This window comes from Rasamsonia emersonii (assembly GCF_000968595.1).
Source record: "Rasamsonia emersonii CBS 393.64 chromosome Unknown ctg1118621760035, whole genome shotgun sequence".
NCBI lineage: Eukaryota > Fungi > Ascomycota > Eurotiomycetes > Eurotiales > Trichocomaceae > Rasamsonia > Rasamsonia emersonii.
In genome coordinates this window covers 82,066-104,277 of record NW_013563252.1, presented here as the reverse complement: position 1 = coordinate 104,277, position 22,212 = coordinate 82,066, and the positions used below count along the sequence as shown (strand labels likewise).

General features: G+C 52.1%; 6 protein-coding genes across 6 annotated transcripts; 3 read left to right on the top strand and 3 right to left on the bottom strand.

The window, feature by feature from the left end:
- Positions 1–548: 548 nt before the first annotated feature.
- Positions 549–5,738, bottom strand: T310_2674 (Membrane-tethered transcription factor (SPT23); the record flags this gene model as incomplete). Its single annotated transcript, XM_013474473.1, has 5 exons — positions 549–680; positions 738–3,261; positions 3,316–4,214; positions 4,270–4,925; positions 5,021–5,738. The coding sequence occupies 5 exons, from the start codon at positions 5,736–5,738 to the stop codon at positions 549–551; spliced, it is 4,929 nt and encodes a 1,642-aa protein (XP_013329927.1).
- Positions 5,739–6,250: 512 nt separating this feature from the next.
- T310_2673 (uncharacterized protein) lies at positions 6,251–7,367 on the bottom strand (the record flags this gene model as incomplete). The annotated part of the gene is made up of 2 exons (XM_013474472.1): positions 6,251–7,195; positions 7,314–7,367. 2 exons carry the CDS (start codon positions 7,365–7,367, stop codon positions 6,251–6,253), a joined length of 999 nt encoding a protein of 332 aa, XP_013329926.1.
- A 533-nt stretch (positions 7,368–7,900) lies between these two features.
- T310_2672 (RNA binding protein Ligatin/Tma64) lies at positions 7,901–11,944 on the top strand (the record flags this gene model as incomplete). The annotated part of the gene is made up of 12 exons (XM_013474471.1): positions 7,901–7,921; positions 8,023–8,863; positions 8,916–9,993; positions 10,348–10,363; positions 10,450–10,509; positions 10,735–10,794; positions 10,833–10,904; positions 11,028–11,164; positions 11,216–11,331; positions 11,369–11,559; positions 11,656–11,772; positions 11,816–11,944. 12 exons carry the CDS (start codon positions 7,901–7,903, stop codon positions 11,942–11,944), a joined length of 2,838 nt encoding a protein of 945 aa, XP_013329925.1.
- Positions 11,945–12,421: 477 nt separating this feature from the next.
- T310_2671 (RNA-binding La domain protein) lies at positions 12,422–13,765 on the bottom strand (the record flags this gene model as incomplete). Its single annotated transcript, XM_013474470.1, has 3 exons — positions 12,422–12,572; positions 12,644–13,374; positions 13,430–13,765. 3 exons carry the CDS (start codon positions 13,763–13,765, stop codon positions 12,422–12,424), a joined length of 1,218 nt encoding a protein of 405 aa, XP_013329924.1.
- A 1,864-nt stretch (positions 13,766–15,629) lies between these two features.
- On the top strand, positions 15,630–18,181 carry T310_2670 (Chitin synthase class VI; the record flags this gene model as incomplete). The annotated part of the gene is made up of 3 exons (XM_013474469.1): positions 15,630–15,686; positions 15,736–15,902; positions 15,943–18,181. The coding sequence occupies 3 exons, from the start codon at positions 15,630–15,632 to the stop codon at positions 18,179–18,181; spliced, it is 2,463 nt and encodes an 820-aa protein (XP_013329923.1).
- Positions 18,182–18,739: 558 nt separating this feature from the next.
- Positions 18,740–22,100, top strand: T310_2669 (Heat shock protein Hsp88; the record flags this gene model as incomplete). The annotated part of the gene is made up of 6 exons (XM_013474468.1): positions 18,740–18,984; positions 19,364–19,481; positions 19,604–19,635; positions 19,711–21,337; positions 21,384–21,707; positions 21,765–22,100. 6 exons carry the CDS (start codon positions 18,740–18,742, stop codon positions 22,098–22,100), a joined length of 2,682 nt encoding a protein of 893 aa, XP_013329922.1.
- Positions 22,101–22,212: the final 112 nt, after the last annotated feature.

Below are 22,212 nucleotides of genomic sequence, written 5' to 3'. Positions count from 1 at the left end.
GGCATGGCAATTATATTTTCAGCCACCATCCCGCTCCTGTGATATGGCGCAGGAGCATCAACAGGAGCCGGAGCAGTTGTCTGTGGCCGTGTGTTTCCCTGAACTGCCTGTCCCTGGTGCCCGCGTTTCTGGATGTCACGCACGGACCATATCTTGGCACCGTGGGAGCTCATTCTCCGCTGCCCGCAAATTCAATTTCTATCATCTCAGCAGTTTTATTAAATTAGAGAAGAGACATGTGCGGTCAAATAATGGTTGATTACTAGTTCCCTATTTACAGAACTTCGAACATTGAATATACCCAGGATCGCGTCTGACAGCAGCAGTTCTCAACCAGAAACCCGTCAACAAGAATACCCTAGAAAGTGAGAAATGTCCTCGCAGACAATTGTGTCCCGTCATTAAATGGTGAGTAAAAGAAACAAAGGAAAACAAAAGACAGACAGAGGGGAAAGTGGAAAAATAAACACAAATGGAACAAGACATCTATGGAGACACCCATGGGGGAAAAACCTGCCCCAACTAGGAAAACAGAATAGTGAAGCCCATCACGTTCCAACTTCAAGAGCTCGATTCGTGTAACGAGCCTTCATAAACTCATAACCCTGTGAAACCCCTTGCCACAGACCAGGGACCAAGTTTTTAAGCCATGCACAAAGGACCAGAAGCAAGACCGGAATCTGTAGAAAAGAACGTTAGCAAGCTCAAACAAGCCAGCAGAGAACGAGGCTACCTACCCAGAAGAAATAGAGATTGCGATCACTTCCAAGCCCTTTCATCTTTCGCGCCTGCTGCTGTCTCAGCTGTTCTTGCTGCTCACGCGAGATGGACTTGCGGCCAATCCTGATATCCTTGATCTCTTCCTGGGCCGGGGTCTGCTTAGATGAGCTTTCCTTCGCCTCAAAGTGCTCATCAAGCGCCGCGTCTGCAGCAGCCGTGACCAATGATGCTTTCTTGATCTCATGGTCTTCGTCCGTCTCCTTGTGCGGGTAAAGCTCCTCATACGCAGGCGGCTCGGAGTTCGCAGGCGCGGAATTGCCTGTTAGGAGATCCCACCAACCCTCCTTAGATGACCAAGAGGAGCCGGGCCTGTGAGGAACGAGGTTGCTGATCCGTCGCATCATTGGATATGCCTGATAGTCAGGCAAAGCTGGCATCGGCGGGAGAGCTGGAAGATTGGGGAATGCTTTCCCAACACTTTGCTGGAATTGATGAATTTGAGCAGCCAGCTGATTGCGCCAGGCAACCAGAGCTGCGGGAGGAGAGAAGCTGGAGGTATCTTCCTCCGTGTTGGCTTCTGCCGGTGTATGCACCCCCTCCATTTGGACACTACCTTCTCTGGACTGAGTGTAGTATAAGGGTGATGTGTCCTGATGGATGCTCGACCGCCGTGAGGCCGAGTAGTTAGCCTCGGAGTCAGACTGCTCGGAGTCATCTGAATCATCAACAGCATGGTTCAGAGAACCAGATGCCGATGAAGTTTCCCAGAATGAGCTCAGAGAAGCAGAACTGCTAGGACGGCGACGTAGCGAGGATGAAGAACCAGCACTACGAGAGCGATAATGATGAGCAGGGATCAGGGCTGCTTGGTGGGCTTGGAGGGAGGTTGCGAGGTCTGCAGGCGTGAAACCCCGGATACTTCTAGCCGAGGCATTGGCACCAGCTAATCGCAGACGGTGGACAATGTGAGCATGCCCACTTAACGCGGCCAAATGCATAGGCGTGTGTCCGTTGTTGTCTTGGACATCGGGATTCGCGCCTCTAGCAAGCAGTCCAGCCACAAATCGCGTCAACCCCAAGGAGGAAGCAAAGTGCAGAAGCGTCTGTCCCGTCGTGGAACGTGTGTTATACTTGGGCGCCCGTGGACTGTCGTCAAGGTCGATGAACTCAAGGTAAGTGAGCATCTTCGAATCCAAGTCACTGGTCTGTCCCTGGGAGTTGAGACCAGGCACTTGCCTCTGGCCACCATTTCCGCCTTGCAGGTCATTCTGGATGCTCCAGAGGGTACTTGGGTCACCGCCCATGATGCGCTGGGCCGTTTGGAAGGCGTCCGTGGGATTTCGCAGCTTCTGTCCAAGAATTCCCAGAGCCAGTCGATACATCTGAAGTTCCCGATCATCCACATAGCGGAAATAGTGTTGCTGTTTTGGTATGATTGGTTGGGATTGTTGCATCTGACCAAAAGTTGGATGCTCATGCTTGAAAACGACCGGAACGAGGCCAGGCTGGAGAGCCGGGGGAGTGAGGCAGTTCAAGCACTTATCGCCCCAGAAAGTAGTGGTGGTCGCCAGGGTGTCGCCAAAGACGACCTCCATGCCCGGATAGAAGCCACTACCTAATAGTGTCACCTCCGTGCCTCCGGTGGTGGAGCCTTCGGCAGGGACAAGTTTATGTATGACCGCCGGTAGGCGGTTACCGGTATTGTTCAACGGAGGCCATAATTGATTGACTGGATTGGGACCGAGGTTCAGTGCCTGACTCGGGTCTGGGAAGTTGTTGCGAGAGGGTCCTGGCGGGGTTCCTGGACGGCTTGGATGCGCTGAGCCGGGCGCAGACATAAGTGACTGTTGTGTCAGGTTGTCTAGGCTCTGAGGCGGCGGCACAGAATTGAAATAAGGGTTGTTGTCGTTGCTGTTGGGGGTGGGCGGGCCGTTGCCGAACTGACCAGACATGGACATTGGGGTGACAAACGGTCTCTCAGCCGGCGACAAGAAGGTACGCGAACCGGAACTGAATTGCGGCCCATTGCTGGACGATGATGCCCCTGCATGTCCGGAAGCAGACTGAGGACCGTCCAGTTTTGTCATAGTCAGTCCCGGAGGCAGCTTTCCGGAGTTGCTGTGCTTCCGGCGTTTGCTCGAAGGTCCTGGAAGATCAGAAGGCGACGCCTGCCTTGAAAGGTTGCGCGGCGTGAGGGACGAAGATGTCGAAGTGGTGGAACCTTGAGGGACTCCAAAGGGCGCAGAAGTTACTGGATACTGAGAATTGAACTGTTGTTGGAAGGCTTGGAGGTCTGAAGAGGAATGAGACATTCGGAAGTCTTGCGGCCCAATGGTGGAGGTATTGGACACATCATGACTCGGTCCGGAAACAAACACACCAGCGCCAGGAAGTTGAGTCCCATCAGGCAGAGCAGAACTCGGAGGGGGAGGTGCAGGGGGAGGTGCCGCATGTGTTTTGTGGTCATCTGTGATCATGATGGAATTGGTGATTGCTTGAGCGACAACATTGTCCAAATGGTCCTTGATCGTGAATATGACCCTAAAACGGCGTCAGCTGTATGATCAGTAGCCAACAAGAGCTCGATATACGTACTGGAAACCAAGCTTTTCATTCTGATGCCTGCAATAGCATGCTATCCGCATCGGCAGCTCGACCTGCATAGCCCCCCGCGGGACGAACGACGCCGCAGACTCTGAAAATCCGGGCGGGGAATTCTTCGATGGTTCCACCCATTCCTTGATCTGGTTGGTATTAAAGACGATAACTCGTTTCTCTTCGTCTTTCTGGAAGAGTTCGTCCTCGTCTGGCTTCCTTTGCTTCTTTCTTGACGCACGCTTTCGCTCACGCTGGATACACCCGCTGCAAATTTTCACCTCGCCTCCATCCAAAGGCTTTTCTTCCTCGTCCTGAGATCCTTCCTCGGCGCCGGGTTCCGCACTGGGACGGCGTCGAGTGATCTCACCACGGGCTCTGGCAAATGCCTTCTTGAGTTTTGCCTGGTCTTGCATGGCGCTGGTGCAGACAAGACTCGTATGTAACTCGAGGGTGTCCGGTGAACGCTCCGTATCGGGCTTCGCAAGGAATTTAGGTTTCGAAATGGTGTGACTGGGAAGGCGTAGCTTTTTCACGCCAGCGGGCAGAGGAAATAGAGTTAATCGGATAGGGATCTGGGTCTCAACTCGGGACTTCAGAGACGTAGGGTGGACTGTTAAGATGGGACGAGAATGGCTTCGAGAGCTTGCAACCTGTTCGGTCTGCCACTCCGGGGTCCCCATGCCCATCCCGTCATGACCAAAACTCATACTTGGAGACAGACTCGCCTTCAGCGGAGATGTACCATTCATTGTGATTCCTCCAAATGTCTCTTCCAGAGCCGACGAGGGCGAGCGCCCGCCCCACTGAGCAGAGGCGGATCGTGGAGGCAGCATCGAGGCCATTGGAGAGGCTTCCCTGGAACTATTTGAGTGGAATGGGGAGCCTGTAGGTGGAATCTGTGAATAGATTATTAGGTTTTATGAGAATTTTAACAAAGGATATCGAACTTACAGGGCCTGCCGCTTTGGGCCGTGTGAAATGGCTTGCGGAGCTTGACGGACTTCGGATTTGTGTCTTGAAAGCCTTCTGCGGTTTTGGGGCCGAAGAGGCTTCAGTCTTCAAAGGACTGGGGCTGCTGGCCGCACTATCAAAGTCGAAAGCCGAGTCCATGACTCGGTTACTCGACTCGATATCTGTATCCATCGAGAATCCATGATCGAGGGCATGCATGTCAAAAAAGGAGTCTTCCTTCCCAGATAGCATCTCCGAACCCAGCCAACCATCAGACTGGTACTTCGTCGCGCTCTCACTGTGGGCTGCCGAGCCCATCGAAGCGACCGACGAGTTGCGCCCATGGTCTCTCAGCGACTCCGACGAGGAACTGGGACTCGAGTTCTCCTCCGGCGAATCAGACGGGGACTCGACAGAGAGGACATGATGCTGCTTCAGGGTATCTGGACCTTGCAAATGTCTCTTGATGGAGAGCTCGGACGGGGATGCGCAGGGCTCGTTGTCCGAGACATCTCGGGACACGGAGGATCGGGAGAGCAGATCATCGAATTCTCGGCCGGCATTGGTATTCGAAGTCTGGAGGTCATGATTGTTCCAGAAATCCATATCACTGTCCTGATAGAGCTTGTCCATGTCGCCATCTAAAATGATTGGGTCTAGAGAGGGAAAGACCGGTGACGACGGTGCTTCAGGCGGTCTCATCCTGGCGAGGTAGGGAGCTCAGCAAAGCGATGCTGCGATAACTCGCTACCTAACCGACTAAACTTCCCTTCTCGGGTCAAGGAGGATAATTTGGTCTGGTCACTCGATTCGGGAGGGAGGCGTGTTATGGGTAGGGAGCGCGGAACGGACGCAAAGTAGGAGGCATCAAGAGGAGAGCGATCTGTGGCAGTCAGTCTCCTCGACCATGTCCCTCCAAAGTCGAATCGCCCCCGAAGAGCTGCGGAGACGTAGTCCTGAGGACTGACGATGCAAAAGGGCGTTGGGAGTGACGGATGTCGGACGTGCGAGTGCAACAGGAGAAGGGCCGTCCGGCGGTCAGAAGGGCTCACAGAACGCGAGTGCACACACCACTCCTCCCGGGGCAGCAAAGCTCGCGGGTCAGAAGTGTCGTGGTGTTGCTCGTGTGGCTGCTGGGAGGTGGGCAGTCCCTGGGACTGAGGTGTCAGAGACGTGGTTGAGGCAGGAAGACAGGCTTCGCGCGCCGCCAGCCGTCGTCGGGTCGGTCGGCCAATTCCAGGCGGTTTGAACGCTTTTGCGGGCTGCGGCCTGATCTCGTGGGCCGCTAAACCCGACTGGGCAAGCACGGGTAGTGGAGGTGGCTTCCCCGACGCGGTAGCGGTGAACTCCGGGGTCGCGACGACGAGAACACAAATCGCAGGACACCGCACAGAAGAAGAAACGACAAGAACACAAAAAGCAAAGCCCGCGGTCCGCTGGGCAACGATCACCATCCAGTGCTCCGTCATCCCTCAGCTGACTTGCTGCATACATGCACAGTCGGCCTACCAACTGTCACCGCCATGATTAGTGATCGGGCCGAAGCGGGATCCTCTCTGCTGCTAACTACCTATGAGAACGTCGTGATTGCTTAATGTTTACTCCGTGCAGGGCATGAAGCGAGGAACAGCTTTCTGAGGCCCACAAGTAGCGGTAATCGAGCCGTCGAAATACGGACGTTCGACTGCTGTGCAATGGCACTGAACGACGCTGGCACCGGAACTGCCGTGCTCGCAGCCGCTGTCAGCGTCGAGAAGCTTGTGGATACTGCCGCTGGCTAGATAATGCAGGACCCGCGAAAAGCTGCCTTTTGTGGTGGCGAGAGGATGTCTAACAGGGTTTTCTTCTGCAGGAAATCACCAAGACTCAGGCTAAGAATTTTCTGCAGAGAAGCTCCCGTTGAGCTTGGCAGTTACTTGGAGGCTTAAGGGGCCATTGAAGTCATTAGGTGCTAATTGATAGGAACCTCGAAGAAATACGGTTATTTATCTGCCCAGTGGGCCATGGCATAGGCAATCAGGTCACTCATCAATCTACCACCTGCAGAGACATCGTGTCCGTTATCGTCGTCGAAGTCCTCGATTCTATTACATCCTTCCACCCTTTCGCTGCAGTCCTTCTCGCTGCCACTGCAGACGCCCACGATCTTTGGGGCTCCCGCGATATATCCCCACATTGGACCACCAGACCAACCTGCAGATGCATAGATATCGGACTCCAGCTCATTCCCCTTGTCGAAGTGCAAGTCAACGTTATTGAGATGGATATCTGAGCGAAGCATTTGTGTAAGGCCACCTAGGGAGTCGGCTGGGTAACCCGAACTTCGCCATGTCCGTACCATGTACTGCCCAGGCTCTTCCCACCACGATGTACCCATCCAGCCGGCGATCTTCCCCAAAGGCTCGCAGAGACGGCAAACGATGTAGTCGATCCCTGTGACATTCGACGTGTTCTTAACCCCTCGGCATCGGGAAACAAATGATCCGCCATAAGGCTCGTTGCCGAATCTGTACCCCGGTACGAATCGCATCCATCGGGTCCGGTTGAATCCCCAGGGAAAGCAGTGGCTCGCTGTGAGGATGAGGTTGCTCCCAACTAAGGAAGCAGTGCACCACCCGCCATTATCGCCTTGAAATCTTTTAAAATCGACACGGCCAATGGTGCTCCAGGGGTAGGCATTGGTGTTCAGGATCTCGTCGCGAAAGTATAATCCGGTACGGTTTGGATTGGCCAAAGATAGGTTCTTTGCTCCAATTGCCGACCACGGTTTGAGGCGGCCGTCCCTGCTAAATGGGATATGTTCTGGAACGTAACCGAATGTGCCCCCTGAGTTTCCCTCAGTGTTCTCTGTCCATGCCAAGTTCCAAAACGGTGCTTTGAGTCTTTTCAGGCTTATCGGATCGAGCATCTCCGATTCTAAAACTGGCTGTCCACGGCAAGAGCTTTTGCTGAAATTCGAGTAATATGACGGAGCACTTGAAACATAATGGAACGAAAGAGAAAGCAGAAACACTAGGAATAGCAGGTCCATCGTAAAGACTCACATAAAATACTCCGATAGACATGGGCGAACACGAAGGACGGTCCCTACCAGACATTGACGAGAGCTAGCAAGGCAATTATGAATAGAGGGAGCATTATTCAGGCGGTTATTAGGAGAAAGGACGAAGACAGAGAATTAGCAGTCCGAAAGCTTCCTGCCTGGCCCTCGTTCCTTCTTGAAGTACAAGCATTGTTTGCTAGTTGTGTTTGTATTCCCACCTTTAAGGAAGGAACCCGGAGGTTCCTCATAATTGGAGACTCCTTTGCTCCTTCCATAACCAATGTACTGTACACACCAAGTTACCTTAGGTCAGCAGTAACGCAGATATTAGTCTACGCTGGAGTACGTAGAAGAAGGATGATCTGATAACAAGGGACTTTGCCAATGATTGGCCCTTGAGGCGGCATTAACATCATGCCTGTCTTCACCGCCTTGGCAGAATATCTCAGCGCAGAACAGCCGCCAGGATCGTGCCTCATCTCTGCATGTCGAATGACAGACTCAACACTGCTGACTTATCCAGTGTTGAATCTTTCCAGTGCTCTCATCTCCAGTATCTATCCGTCTTTTTTGTGAACATCTCCAAGCATGTTCAAGAAGAAACCGACTGTACGTACGACTTGTGCCCCGCACTGCCCCTCACCTACGAAGAAGTCCTTATTTTCTGGCGATGCAGATAAGCAGGCAGTTTCTAACTATCATCTGGCCAGATCAAAACTCTCTCGCCTCTCCGATCGTCCGACCGTCGTAAAATTGCCGATCAGATCATCCAAGATTACAAGATCAATGTAGCTACAGCGCCACCGACAGACGACAACACAGCACAGAGCTCAACATCTGGGAATCTGACCGCGATTCGCAACTCGCTCCTCCCTGAAAACTCATTGTCCGCGCGGTTTACGACGACAGTCGGTCCAGAACTCCGTGAAGTCCAGGGCACGGTCTATGTCGGAGCGCATCCTGAAACCGGCGGGGAAGAACGCATTTTGTGGTTCAAATTAGAGCATGGTCCTGGAGCAGATGGGAGGATTTATCCAACAGTCTATTCTCTATGGCATAACCCGCGTCTTGTGCCTCTTTTGCACACACCGGGGCTGGTCATGCGGAAGCTCTTCAGCGGCGCAGATTTGATGACGCCAGGCCTTGCGAACGGACCGCCATTTCCTGCTGGAGCTGTCAAGGGATCTACTGTGGCCGTGGCCAGCTTGGAAAAACCGACAGTACCGGTGTTTGTTGGGGTCTGCGAGATCGACGTGGCTGGGCTAGGTGAGGTCCAGGGAGCGAAGGGCCATGCGGTGCGAGGCGTGCACTGGGAAGGAGATGAACTTTGGGCTTGGAGCTCGTCATCAAGGCCTGGACAGCCGTCCCCGGAGTTCCTGGAGGGATGGGATGCGGAGGTTAACGACATCGAAGAGGGTGTCGAGGAGCTGACATTGGAAGAGAAGCAGAATGGGGAGATCGAGGAGGAAGGAGGAGTATCTCTGAGTGAGAGTACTGAAAAACAGGAAGAAAGCGTGCCTATTGAGCCGGAGAAAGAGCCTACAACGAAAGGTATGATCATATCCCTGGTTCAGAGTTAATACTCAGGCTCACACCTTTTTAGAGATTGAAGAGGCATTTGTGAAAGCCTTTTTGTATTCCCTGTACCAACACAAAAAGGAGAATCCATCCTCACCGAACCACGGCTTGTCCCTTCCCGTCCAGCCATCTGCCTTAATTTCTAACCTCATCACGCCATATCTTCCAATCTACTCACCGCAACAAGCTCAATACTACCAGATCAAGAAGACGGGTTGGAAAAACGTGAAGAAATTTATCAAGCATCTGGATAAAGAACGGCTAGTCAAGTCGAAAGATCGCAGTGGACAGGAAACTGTCATAGTGGACGTCGATTTTAAGCACCCAATGGTCGAGCAGTTCGTCCCATACAAGCTTCCATCGAAGAACGCCGTTGAAAATGCTGGAAAACCTGCCTCTGGCAAACAGAAACCGGCAGAGGATGGAGTTGACCCGTCCGTTGGCCAGACACTCACGGTCCAAGTCCTCTACCGGCCGACGGGGAAACTGACACCAACCCTGTTCCCGGCACTCTCGCACTCGGACCCGAAGAATTATTACAAGTATTCGGAGGTATCGAGTCAATTGGACATCTATCTCGAATCTCAGGACCCTCCAATCGTGTCTGAAGAGAACCGTCGTATCATCAAACTCAATCCTTTTCTCGCCAATACGATTTTTACGTCTTCTTCTCCAGAAGATACAGCCACTCTAGCCCGAGGCGAGGTGACCCGCGATGGCCTTCTCAAACGCATCATCTCGGATCCGTCACTGTGCGCACCATTCCATGTCATCCTGAAACCCAATCAGACTCTGGCGGACGTCAAACCCAAAGCAGGGGCTGCTCCCAAAGTTACGGTGACCATCGAGCGGCGCGCATCCAACAAGACAGTGACCAAAGTTACTGGAGTGGAGGTTTTCGGGATAATTCCCACCTTTCTGGCCGACGAGCTGCAAAAGAAATGCGCGTCGAGCACGAGTGTGGCGCAGGCCGTTGGAGCGGCCAAGGGTGTGATGGAGATCCTCGTCCAGGGAGATCAGCGAAGCGCGGTGGAGACGGCCCTGGGAAGACGAGGAGTGCGACCGCAATGGATCGATGTTGTGGATAAGGCGAAGAAGAAAAAGTGAGCCAGCGGTCATTGAGATGTACATGTATATACCTTGACTTGCCTCTATTGTGTGGTAATTACTCTTATTCTTGGCCGAGTTGGACAGCAGATGACTGCCTATGGTATTGAATGTCACAAGGATGATTATAACCATGATTTCTGAGGAAGATCAATACTGTTATGTATTGATGAAAGCTTCAAATATCAGTAACTTTTAATGCAATCACCTGCCATACTCAGGGATGTCTACACTGTCCTGTGCATATCTGTATATAACAAAGCCAGTTCTAAGTCGAAGCTGTGACATTGCAAGTCCAAACCAAGTACATAATCTGTGGGAGTAGGAGTAAAGAGGTCATCTTCGACCAGATTTGGTAGATTAGATGTATGTATATACTTAAGTGCATTGTCTATATCCCAAAATTGGCAACTAGACTAGATTTATTTCCGGCTTAAGATCTTCAGCTACAGTTTAGGCTTTATTATTTGGCTTATTGCACGGCGTCAAGTTTCTCCGACTTTATAGGTACAGTACGTTGGCGTCATATTTATACAGCCAGATAGGCTAAATGAAGCAAGTTTCTCTACCTAATACAATATAACCTTGCTGGAGACTAGTCAGGACAAGACAAGACAAGACGAGAAGAATCCATCCTAACCCTAAAAATTCCTGCATATCGACAGCAGCACCTAACCATCTATCCTACACGATGCAGCAGCATTAATCTGTAACATCGAAGACTGTCCGTGTCACAGAGTGCAGACACTACCTTGTACCCTGTACAGAGCACAGAGTACATTACCTATTTATGTAATGTACATACATATCCAATATGCATACATACTCTGTCCAGATTGACATTAATTATATCGGCAAACCCTCCGAACCCACAGCGGGGTATCTCCGCGTTCTCCGTCTGGATGTAGTATGGATGGATGTTATGGGGCGCCCCGCATGAGATTATTAGTCCCCTCGAATAAATAAATAAATATCAGTAAGTATTCATCCAAATCTATCAATTTTATTCTTTGTCTGTCGTATATTTTAGTTTCTGTTACTGTCCTTTGTCTGTTGCTTGCTTGCTTGCTCTGAGCATTCGTCGAAGTTAAAGTACTACCTCCTGCATACTACTACTGTATATCCATCTTACTTACTTACGGCAAGAAATGCCCGTCTATCACATTGGTAAGCAAGCACGCATAATCCGATGAAATATCCCTATCCCTATATATATAGCTTGCTGATATTCGATTTCTCTCTCCCAGTCCTCTTCCGCCTCAAACCAGGCGTGACTCAAGCGCAACTGGCGCACTGGTCACAGATGAGCAAGGCCATGGTTGGGAAGATCCCTGGTATGTCTCCCACATACACATATATATCACAAGATAGATATACGATATGCTTGCTGGCTTTCTGCAAATTGGCTAATGTCCATGCCCTACAGGCCTGACCTCCCTCCATACAAACCCCCCACTACCCATCTCCGTGCCGAGAGCAAAAGGCTTCGATATGGGCCTTGTCGCTGTGCTGGAGTCTCCGGAGCATTTGGCTGGCTATGCGACGCATCCGGCGCATTTGGAGTATGTCTATCATCATCACATTACCACCGTATTTCATTTTTTTTTTAAGTTTGTTGCTGTATTGTTTTTTTATGTCATGTTTCTCCGAGATGATAGGCTGATTATTTGTTTGTGTTGGTAGGGTCCATAAAATTCGCGAAGAGCTGTGTGAAGATACCCTGGCTTATGATTTGGAGTTTTGAGGAGAGGATCTCAGGGAGGAAAGGGAAGGAGGTTTGTCTCTAGTAATAAGGATGGAGTGGATACAGTGTTATAGTTACAGTTATGGACAGAGGGACTGGGATATCGGAATCTGTCTAGAGACCCTAATTCCATTGAATTAGATCAATCAACCTCTGCACTCAAGATCGAGGTCGATTTGACTATTTCGACCACACTAAACTAACACTATCTGAGGGCTTGGAGGTAAAAGTACAGTGACCCCATTCAACCCAAACTCAAATGACAAGAAATAAACAAGTAAGATCCTGGGGTAGTTTAGTACGCGACTGCGAAATTTCACACGGTGTCGAAATTACCAGTTCTGATATCACAGTCAAGCAAAGCAGAACCACAGGGGAAACCGCCCAAAAGGAGTATCGACATGGTTTCCGACGTCAGAAAACAATCGCTGGCAACAACTATCGGTCGCCCGATTTCCATCCTATGCAGTTGTACACGGACAGATGCCGACTGGCCAAGCGGGAGATAAGTCCTTCAAGACCGTACAGCTGTGACGGACCAATCACCAACACGTAGTACCAGCAGAAAAAACACGACAAATCAACCAGCAAAACGTAACGCCGTGAGATGTATGTAGCCCTGAGAGATGCAAAAGAAAAAAAGGTCGAGTTCTCAAATGTCAAAACTTTTCTTATGAAGTCTATCCCTCCTTCACATCCACCTTCTTGGCCGGAGGTTCGTTCGTAGCACCATTGGTGGTCGTCTGCTCGCCGTCCTCTTCACGAGCTCGCTTCTGTCCCGCGGAAGCTGTGCTATCATCATTGGCAGTGCTCTGAACAACCGGAACGCCCCTACAAGCAGGTTAGTATGCATAACAGATAACCGATAAGCGTAATTGCAGAAGCCACACTGGAAGACATACCGAGCATCCTTCTGAATCTCCTTGCGCTCCTTGTTGTTACCCTGACTGTCTCGGCCTCCATTCTGGAATCCTTTCTTCTGATCCTCTGCCCGTCGCTCTCTCCAGTCGCGGTCGTCGTTCTGGCGGCCACCACGACCTCGACCTCGGTAAGACTTGGACGGCTTAATCTTACCCGCCTCGATCTCCTTGACCTTTTCGTCACAGTATTCCTTCTTGCTCTTGATGATCAACTCCTGTCCCTTCCACTTGGGTTTGGGGTCCAGGGCAAGGAATTTCTTCTGCGTCTCTTCCGAGTCAAACTCCACGAAAACGCTGCCCTTGAAGATCTTATCGGGCGTACGGCGCAGGCGGACGGCATTGGTCGGGCCGTAGGCAGCAAAGAAAGCCTCGATGTCGAACTGGGTGCTGGGTTCTTCAGGACCAAAACCTTTGGCATAAATGCTCCTGCTCATTGCCTTGTCCTCGAAAACCTTGATAACATTGGGATCGAGATTTTCGTCGACGGATTCCGGCAGGGGAACCTTGCGGCGCACTTTGGTGTCGTTGTCGGTAAGTTCAAGGGTCTCGGAGGATTTCAGAGCCTCGACGATGGCACTGAACGGCTGGAAGTGGCGCATGCGTTTGAAAGAGTGAATAAGAGTGAGATCGACCGGGCGGTTTTTGCTGCCTCCAACTTTAGAGAGCAGAAACCTGTCCATAGGAAGGTTGGAATCCGAGAAGTAGAATTCCACCTGGGAAACGGTCTGTTAGTCTGGCCTCGCCGGCTTCCGTTGCAGTCAAACTCACCTGCTTTCTGATGGCAACGGGGTCACTGGATTCCTGTTGAGAAGTCAAGTCGGATTTGATGTTTTTGCGATAATCGGGGCGGCCCTTGGGACGGGACTCTTTCTGGCTCTTCGAATCGGTCTTCGACTCGTCCTTCTTCTCCGATTCTTTCCCCAGTTTGGCGGCTTCCGCAACGATTCTTGCTTCCTCTGCAGCCTCATCTGCAGAAGCGCCGTTGGCGGACTCACCCGCTTTCTGCTCCTCCGCCTTCAATTCGGCCAGGACGTTCTGCACGTCCTTTTCCGCCTCTGCGTTAGGACCAGCACCTGCGCTGGCCGTTTTCACTTCTTCAGACATGGCTGATTAACGCGTTGAGTTATGCAGGAAGAAAATCAGACTGAATCGGACGGTGAAAATACGCGTTTTGCGCAAGCCCCACCAAATCGCCGCAAGCCGAAATGGCACGTGAGTTTCGACTGAGACCGTAAGAGAGAAACTCGTGGGAATTAATATCAAGAGATTAGGAGTATAGTCATGCGAGTCGCGTGACTAGAAAGCTGAAGGGTGGTTGCGACGTGAAGTCGAATGCGGCGTTGGCGGAGATGAGAAAGGAGGGAGGCAAAGTCGACTTGACAAGGGATTGAGCTCTAGTCAGATCGGCCTTCAATGGGAAAATTCAACAAGACGGGGTATCTTGGTCTCGAGAAGATTCCCTCGAATCTAGAAGCAGTGAGGCTTGCTCACGACGCGAGGATCGTGGGAGGGGAAATTTTGTTGCTCGGTCGGAGGAAGACAGGACAATCACGGCGTGGCGGGGGAAATTTTCAAAGAAGGCGGAACTCCTCAGCTGCCAATCACGTTCGCCCGACCAGACTAGCTCCAACCAAGCTCCCGCTGCCAGGCGGCACGACAATAGACCGAACAAGGCTATGCGGACGAATATGCCATGTTGACTCGGACGTAAAGAAGATTTCTTTCAGCTGATCGCGAAATGGACAGCGGGCTTTCTATACCAAGTTTGCCCCCAATCTTTTGGAGGATGCATCCTCGTATTCCTTGCCCCCGTGGGTGGAGTGGACCCTTATCGGACCTGCCTAAAAAGAGCTAGTCCGCTGCTGATTAGGGTCTGACCCTACGTCTGATAGTGTTGATAGCGCCTGAATGTCGAGGAAATCCATGGACTGAAGAGAGGATGACATTGTCTAAAATAAAGATCAATAAATTTCGTGGAATTTAACCAATGTTTGACTCACTGGCAAATTTGTGGGTGACACATTGTAGTGTTAATTGCACAAACGAGTTGTTCTAACAAGATTTCTACATCTACATCTGACGTATGCTTCGAACTGAGAACAACAAGATCTGATGCTAACAAAATCATATTCATTTATATTATTCACTTATATTTTCTTTTGGGACGATTAAATGGAGTTGTTTTCAAGCCATATTGTAGTTGTTTCTCCCTTGCGATGTCTCTGATTTGGTGACAACATCGACCAATTCCGGAATTTTTTGTATATTTTAGACGTGGAAAATGTGACTTGATAATATTTTACTAGCATAATTGTATAGTCTGATACTGTGCCCTTCTCTCACAAAGGTCACAGTATAGTGGAGGCATTTGCACGATGGTCCTAGAGTCCAAACATGATGTCTTCCATGGGACCTCCGTGCTGCTTTCCATTTTGGAAGCTGAACAAAGAGAAGAAAGCGTATAGAAGGCAGTATCTCCTCAGGCCATCTCACTCGTTAGGCCAGCCACTTCTGTTCCAGGAACCCGTGAACACTTGCCAAAATGCTCACAGACTGCAGACATTCGTTGCTTCCATTCTCTGTCTCAGGCGCGTTGTCGCCTGCCGAGGCCTCCTTAACTCCTTCGATACGCACAACAACCTCATCCGCGTCAGATTTATAAGCTAATTAATTATCTTGATCCCTTAGCATCTTCATCATTCTGCTCCACAAGCTCGCTGTCTTCATTTTCGTCTCAGTGTCTCCCTCTGCTTGCAATCCATAACCCTCGCGTTGTTGGATTTCCAAGTCAGTTTGATTGTAATCACTGGATCATCTTCTTATGTGAACTTCCTTACTGATACCAAGGGCTTTTGAAGGTGGGATAGTGAAAAAAAATCATCGAGGGTCATTTAAGCTTTATAACGCTTTAAGTGACATGTCTCTCGAGCCTCTTTAAGGAGATTAGAGACTGGAATTTATAACCATCATGGGAGAGTATGACAACGGGGTGCCGCCGATCACAGCACCATGGCCTGCAGCAGATGTGAGTCGACATGGCAGTGTGGGCAACTTCTCTCTAACAGCTCCTCCAGATTATCTACGTTGCCGTCATCGCTCCAGTCATGCTGGCTGCCTTCCTCGAGTGGTTCCTCTGGCTTGCTGCATTCCTCTACTGTCTTGTCAAAGTTTTCCAAAAAGCTGAACACTGGAGCATCCGAGTCCTCTCAGTTGTGATGATGGTCCTCTTCACAGCTCTCCGGTAAGATTGAGAAGATCATCTGTGCTACAAATGCTGATAGGCCATCCAGAGGAATCTTTCTGCCAGTTATGGTCGTCACGCTTCCCTTGCCTGCAAGAATCACACAGTATTTTCCGGATCGGATGGTTTGGTTTCTGCAGTGGTTTGCCTTCTATACCTTCGCCATCCTCCTGGTTGTGCCATGGCTCTTTTGCGTGTTCAGAGTGGTCACTACGACCATGGGGCGGACAAAACGAATTAAAGAAGTTCTCGACGATAGAAAGGCTCCAAAGACGGTCATTGTCATGCCTGTTTACAAGGAAGAACCAGCTGTTTTGATCAAGGCGATCAATTCAGTTGTCGACTGTGATTATCCTCCATCTTGCATCCATGTCTTCCTGTCCTTTGACGGAAAGCAAGTTGACGAGTTGTTTCTCAAGGTCGCTAGGCACCTTGGGATTCCAGATGACTTGGAAGAACGCCAATATCCTCAGAGTATCGACGTCGTCTACAAATCAGCCCGAATCACGGTCAGTCGTTTCAAACACGGAGGAAAGCGACACTGTCAGAAGCAGACCTTCAAGCTAATTGACAAGATCTATGCTGAGTACCTCAGGCGGCATGACAACCTCTTCGTTCTCTTCATCGATTCGGACTGCATTCTGGACAGAGTATGCCTCCAGAATTTCATGTACGATATGGAGCTGAAACCGGGGAGCAAGCACGATATGCTTGCGATGACGGGGGTCATCACGTCCACGACCGAGAAGAATTCCCTGATAACAATCCTGCAAGACATGGAGTATATTCATGGACAGCTGTTCGAGCGCTCCGTGGAGTCCGGTTGTGGCGCAGTCACCTGTCTTCCTGGAGCCTTGACGATCCTGCGGTTCTCAGCGTTTCGCAAGATGGCCAAATATTACTTTGCAGACAAGGCAGAGCAGTGCGAAGACCTTTTCGACTACGGCAAGTGTCATCTGGGCGAAGATCGTTGGCTCACGCACCTCTTCATGATTGGCGCCCCAAAGAGATACCAGATCCAGATGTGCACAAGCGCCTTCTGCAAAACGGAAGCTGTCCAGACGTTCCGAAGCCTGCTGAAGCAACGCCGTCGGTGGTTTCTCGGCTTCATCACCAACGAAGTATGCATGCTGACCGATATCCGACTTTGGAGGCGCTACCCTATCCTGTGCATGATTCGTTTCATGCAGAACACCATTCGAACGACGGCTCTCCTCTTTTTTATCATGGTCATTTCAGTCCTCACGACCTCCAACAGGATCCAGAACCTGCCTGTCGGCTTCATTGCGGTCTCGCTGGGACTGAATTACCTGCTGATGCTCTACTTTGGCCTGGTATTGAGGAGGTTCAAGGCATGGCTTTACCCGATGATGTTTCTGCTCAACCCTTTCTTCAATTGGGTGTACATGGTTTATGGCATCTTTACCGCAGGACAGCGTACCTGGGGCGGACCCAGGGCGGACGCCGCGAAGGCTGATGAGCATACCACGCCTCGAGAAGCCGTGGAGCAAGCTGAGGCTCAAGGAGACGAGCTAAACGTAGACGTTGAGACATTCAGAGCCGAGTATGATACGGCGGCGCCAGTGCCCATCCACCCCGCTGAAAGCATCGAAGGTCGTTTCGCTCGGATGGGACACTCGTCAGAGGGCTACTACATGGGACCAAATGAGTCAGGCATCACCTTGGTCCCCCTCATCCCGCCAGGACTTCAAGTGCCCCGGCTTCCGCTCCATCCTCGAGCCTCATTTGACTCTGTCGTCACGGCCGGGTCCGGCGCCCACTCGATCAGCATGCCACGCCGCGTGGAGAGCCTCATGAGCGAGGAAGAACAGCGAAAACTATTCTTCGCCCGTCAGGCACAACGGTCATCCAGTGTCTTCAACGAGTCCGGTGAGGCAGACAGTGCTAAGAGCATGCCGTGGATCGCATCATCGCGGAAAAGCAGCCTCAGCTCGACGGAGAGGCTGAGCTCGAGCCCGCAGATATCGCCAACGTTGGCTGCGATTCGACCGGCTGAAGTGATGGCGGCCCCTTCTCGAATCTCGGATGTCTTCTTGGATCCGTTGAAACAGCTACAGCCATTGCAACCCACGCGGAGCCCGCTCGGAAGAAGCATCCCTCAACATGCATACTGGGAGGATGAAGAAGAGGAGGTCAACCCTAGAATGCCTCTGACTGGGGCCACGGGTTCTGAAGGTCCAAGCAGCCCGCCCAATAAACCCGAGAAAAAGCGTCGGCGGTTGATGAAGAGAAGCAGGCGGCCAGAAGATCAGGTCTAGGCCACCAATCATGAAGCCGGGAGGGATATAGCAGGAAGGAGACCATACTAGTCGATAATTGGCTACGTCAGTCGATGGAGGAGGATAGTTGCTGAGAAGGGAGGCAGAAATCATTCATGTCTAGTTGGCTAATGGTTATGACGGGCGGTAGGATCTGTTATTCCGTTTTCTTTCTTGTTTGCTTGGTCGCTGACAATGTTCTTGTTTATCCTTCTTGACCACCTAGCCCCCCTTTAAAGCATACTCTCTTTGTGGTGCATTTGGTTCATTTTTATCCGCATGTACCGCACCAGCGTTATGCCTTCATCCTTTTCTCTACAACGAACGCAATTAGAAGCGTCCAGTGGAAATATTTGAAGCATAGGACCTGACTTGACTGAATTGTGTAAATGCAATGGCGAAGAAGAGTATACCTCAAGAAGCACATGTAGAGAAGGCTGCCAGCCGTGCAACGTCATGCCGTCGAGGGGAGCATAATTAGAACCTGAGCTTGGCGTCAGCGGGGCCCGCTCCGGGCAGATCCTGGCGAATCGTTGCGGTGAGGGCATGCTTTCCACCATGGCCTCCCACTGTGTATCCTGGGCGTTGGGCAAAGGAGGCAATGCATTCTCTGCTCTCCTTCGACTGACTCGTTCCTTCGTTGGCAACCCAGGGCATTCGCGGTGTGTGCCCAATTCCCAATCCGTCCTGCGTGGCATTGGCCAGGCCCGGAGAGCGGTGAGGGCGGCACGTGCATTCTGCCGCCGCAACGCAACGGGCGGTGAGCAGCGGGCGCGAGGGAAAGATCCAGGAGGAGCCAGAAGGTTCGATCGCCAGAAGAAGAGAGGCTGCAGGGAGCTTGGCTGAGGTGCACCAGGTCCCCGGCCGTCATTCACCAAGTGCCTTGTTGAGCCGTTGAAATATCATCGCTCCGTTTCCTCGCAGCCCTCTCGCCGTCATTGCCTCTGTGCAACACTCTCAGCGTCGTGCTGTAACTTTTTTTTTGCCCAATTCTGCCCACCAGCTAGTGCCCGGATCCAAGGGTGTCCGCTCGACGAACGGGAGCCATCCACGCCAGACCCTCGACCGACCTCACTAACTCCACCAGCCTGGGCCGCGCTGTGCAAATTCCTCCCCTCCACCAGGCCTTCCTCCCCTCTTTCTCCCTCCCACGCCAGATCTTTTCTCTTCCTCTCATCGCAGACCGTCCCGGATCACCGTTAATCGCACAGATCCCCTTGGCACGATGAGCGTTATCGGTATCGACCTGGGTGCTCAGAGCACCAAAATCGGTGTAGCCCGGAATAAGGGTATCGATATCGTACGTATCTTGCCCCTCCCCGCCCCTCCTTCCTCCGCCTGAGGCTTGCAAACTTGGAATCCTCTCCAGACTACACTTGAACAGGGCGTGGATGTGACTGACATGAATTTCGTATCCTACAGATTACAAACGAGGTCTCCAACCGATCTACTCCGTAAGTCTTTCCTTTGGTTTCCGGAGGTGATTCGGCGAAGGCTGGTTGCTGACATGGATCGCTCTTACACAACAGAACCCTCGTTGGATTCGGTCCCAAGAACAGATACCTCGGCGAGGCCGCCAAGACGCAAGAGATCTCCAACCTCAAAAACACCGTCAGTGGCCTCAAGCGCCTCATTGGCCGTACTCTTTCAGACCCCGATGTGCAGATCGAGAAGGAATTCAACACCGCCACGTTCTGTGATGTGAACGGCCAGGTCGGTGTCGATGTGTCCTACCTGGGCAAAAGGGAGCAATTCTCGGCGACCCAGCTGGTCGCCATGTACTTGAACAAGATCAAGCAGATCGCCGAGCGGGAAACGAAGCTGCCCACCTCCGACGTCGTCATCAGCGTTCCTGCCTGGTTCACCGACGTCCAGCGGAGAGCCCTCCTGGATGCCTCCGACATTGCCGGTCTGAAGACCCTCCGTCTGATCAATGATACCACTGCCATTGCCCTCGGCTACGGTATCACCAAGCTGGATCTCCCCAGCGCCGAGGAGAAGCCCCGGAGAGTGGTGTTTGTGGACATTGGACACAGCAACTACACGGCCTCCGTGGTGGAATTCCGCAAAGGGGAACTCAACGTCAAGGCGACGACCTATGACCGCCATTTCGGTGGCCGTAACTTCGACAAGGCGCTCGTCGACCATCTCGCCGATGAGTTCAAGGAGAAATTCAAGATCGACATCCGTACCAGCCCCAAGGCCTGGGCGCGTACGCTCGCCGCGGCGGAACGGTTGAAGAAGGTTCTCTCGGCGAACCCGGCCGCTCCCATGAACATTGAGTCGCTCATGGAGGACACGGACGTGCACGCCTTTGTGAAGCGGGAGGAGTTGGAAGAGATGGTCCGGCCTCTTCTGAACCGCCTGACCGTGCCCCTCGAGCAGGCCCTCGCCGAAGCGAAGCTCAAGCCCGAGGATATCGACAGCATTGAAATGGTGGGTGGCTGCACGCGTGTGCCCATCATCAAGGAGACCATCAGCAAGTTCTTCGGAAAGCCGCTCTCCTTCACTCTGAACCAGGATGAGGCTGTGGCCCGTGGTTGCACCTTCAGCTGTGCTATCCTGTCCCCGGTCTTCCGCGTGCGCGACTTCTCGGTCCACGACATCGTCAACTACCCGATTGAATTTACCTGGGAACAGTCGCCGGACATCCCGGACGAAGACACCAGCCTGACCGTGTTCAACAAGGGCAATGTTCTGCCCTCGACCAAGATCCTGACCTTCTATCGCAAGCAGCCGTTTGACTTGGAGGCTCGCTACGCCAAGCCCGAGATGCTGCCCGGCAAGGTGAACCCCTGGATCGGACGCTTCTCGATCAAGGGTGTCAAGGCCGATGCGAACAACGACTTTATGATCTGCAAGCTCAAGGCCCGACTCAACCTGCACGGCATCCTCAATGTGGAATCCGGATACTACGTTGAGGACGTGGAGGTGGAAGAGCCGGTTCCGGAAGAACCGCAGCAGCAGCAGCAACAGCAGCAACAGCAGCAACAGCAACAGCAGCAGCAGCAGCAGCAGCAGCAGCAGCAGCAGCAAGACCAGCAACAGCAACAGCAGCAAGACCAGCAACAGCAGCAGCAGCAAGACCAGCAACAGCAGCAGCAGCAGCAAGACCAGCAGCAACAGCAGCAAGAGGGTGAGAAGAAGGATGGTGATGTATGTATTCCCCCACAGATGACTGCTAGTGAAGCATTGCTGACAGCTCTACCAGCCCATGGATACCGATGCTCCCAACGGCACCGTGGAGCAGCCAAAGAAGACCCGCAAGGTCAAGAAACAGGTCCGCAAAGGTGAACTGCCTATCTCTACGGGCACGACTTCTCTCGACCCGGCGACCAAGCAAGCCTGGACCGAGAGAGAAAACGCCATGGCTTTTGAAGACAGACTGGTGGCGGAGACGGACGAGAAGAAGAACGAACTTGAGTCTCACATCTACGAGCTGCGTGACAAGATCGACACCACCTACGCCGAGTTTGCCAGTGAGGAGGAGAAGGAGAAGCTGCGCGCGAAGCTTACCGAGACCGAGGTGAGTAATTTGCATTCCAGCCATTTGGCTTGGATGTGTTGCTAACAGCGACCGTAGGACTGGCTCTACGAGGAGGGTGAAGACACCACCAAGGCGGTCTACATGGCCAAGTTGGAAGAGATCCGTTCCATCGCCGGACCGATCATCCAACGCTACCTGGACAAGCTCGAGGAGGAACGCCAGGCCGCCCTGAAGGCCAAGGAAGAGGAGGAGGCCAGAAAGCGGGCGGAAGAAGAGGCCAAGCGGAAGGCTGAGGAAGAAGCCAAGAAGGCCGAGGAGGAGCAGAAGAAGGCTGAAGAAGGTGGTGACACGGAGATGAAGGATGCGCCACCGGCGACCGAGGAAGACGAGGCGAAGAACGAGAACGGAGAGGCTGAGCAGCAGAAGGAGTGAACGGATTAGACATGACGCGATGCTAAAAGTGTTTCGCATGCTCGACGTTTGCTCGAGGTGCGTGTGTGCTTCTTACGACGTTGGTCCGGGCGGGTGGCGCTAGATGTTTCCT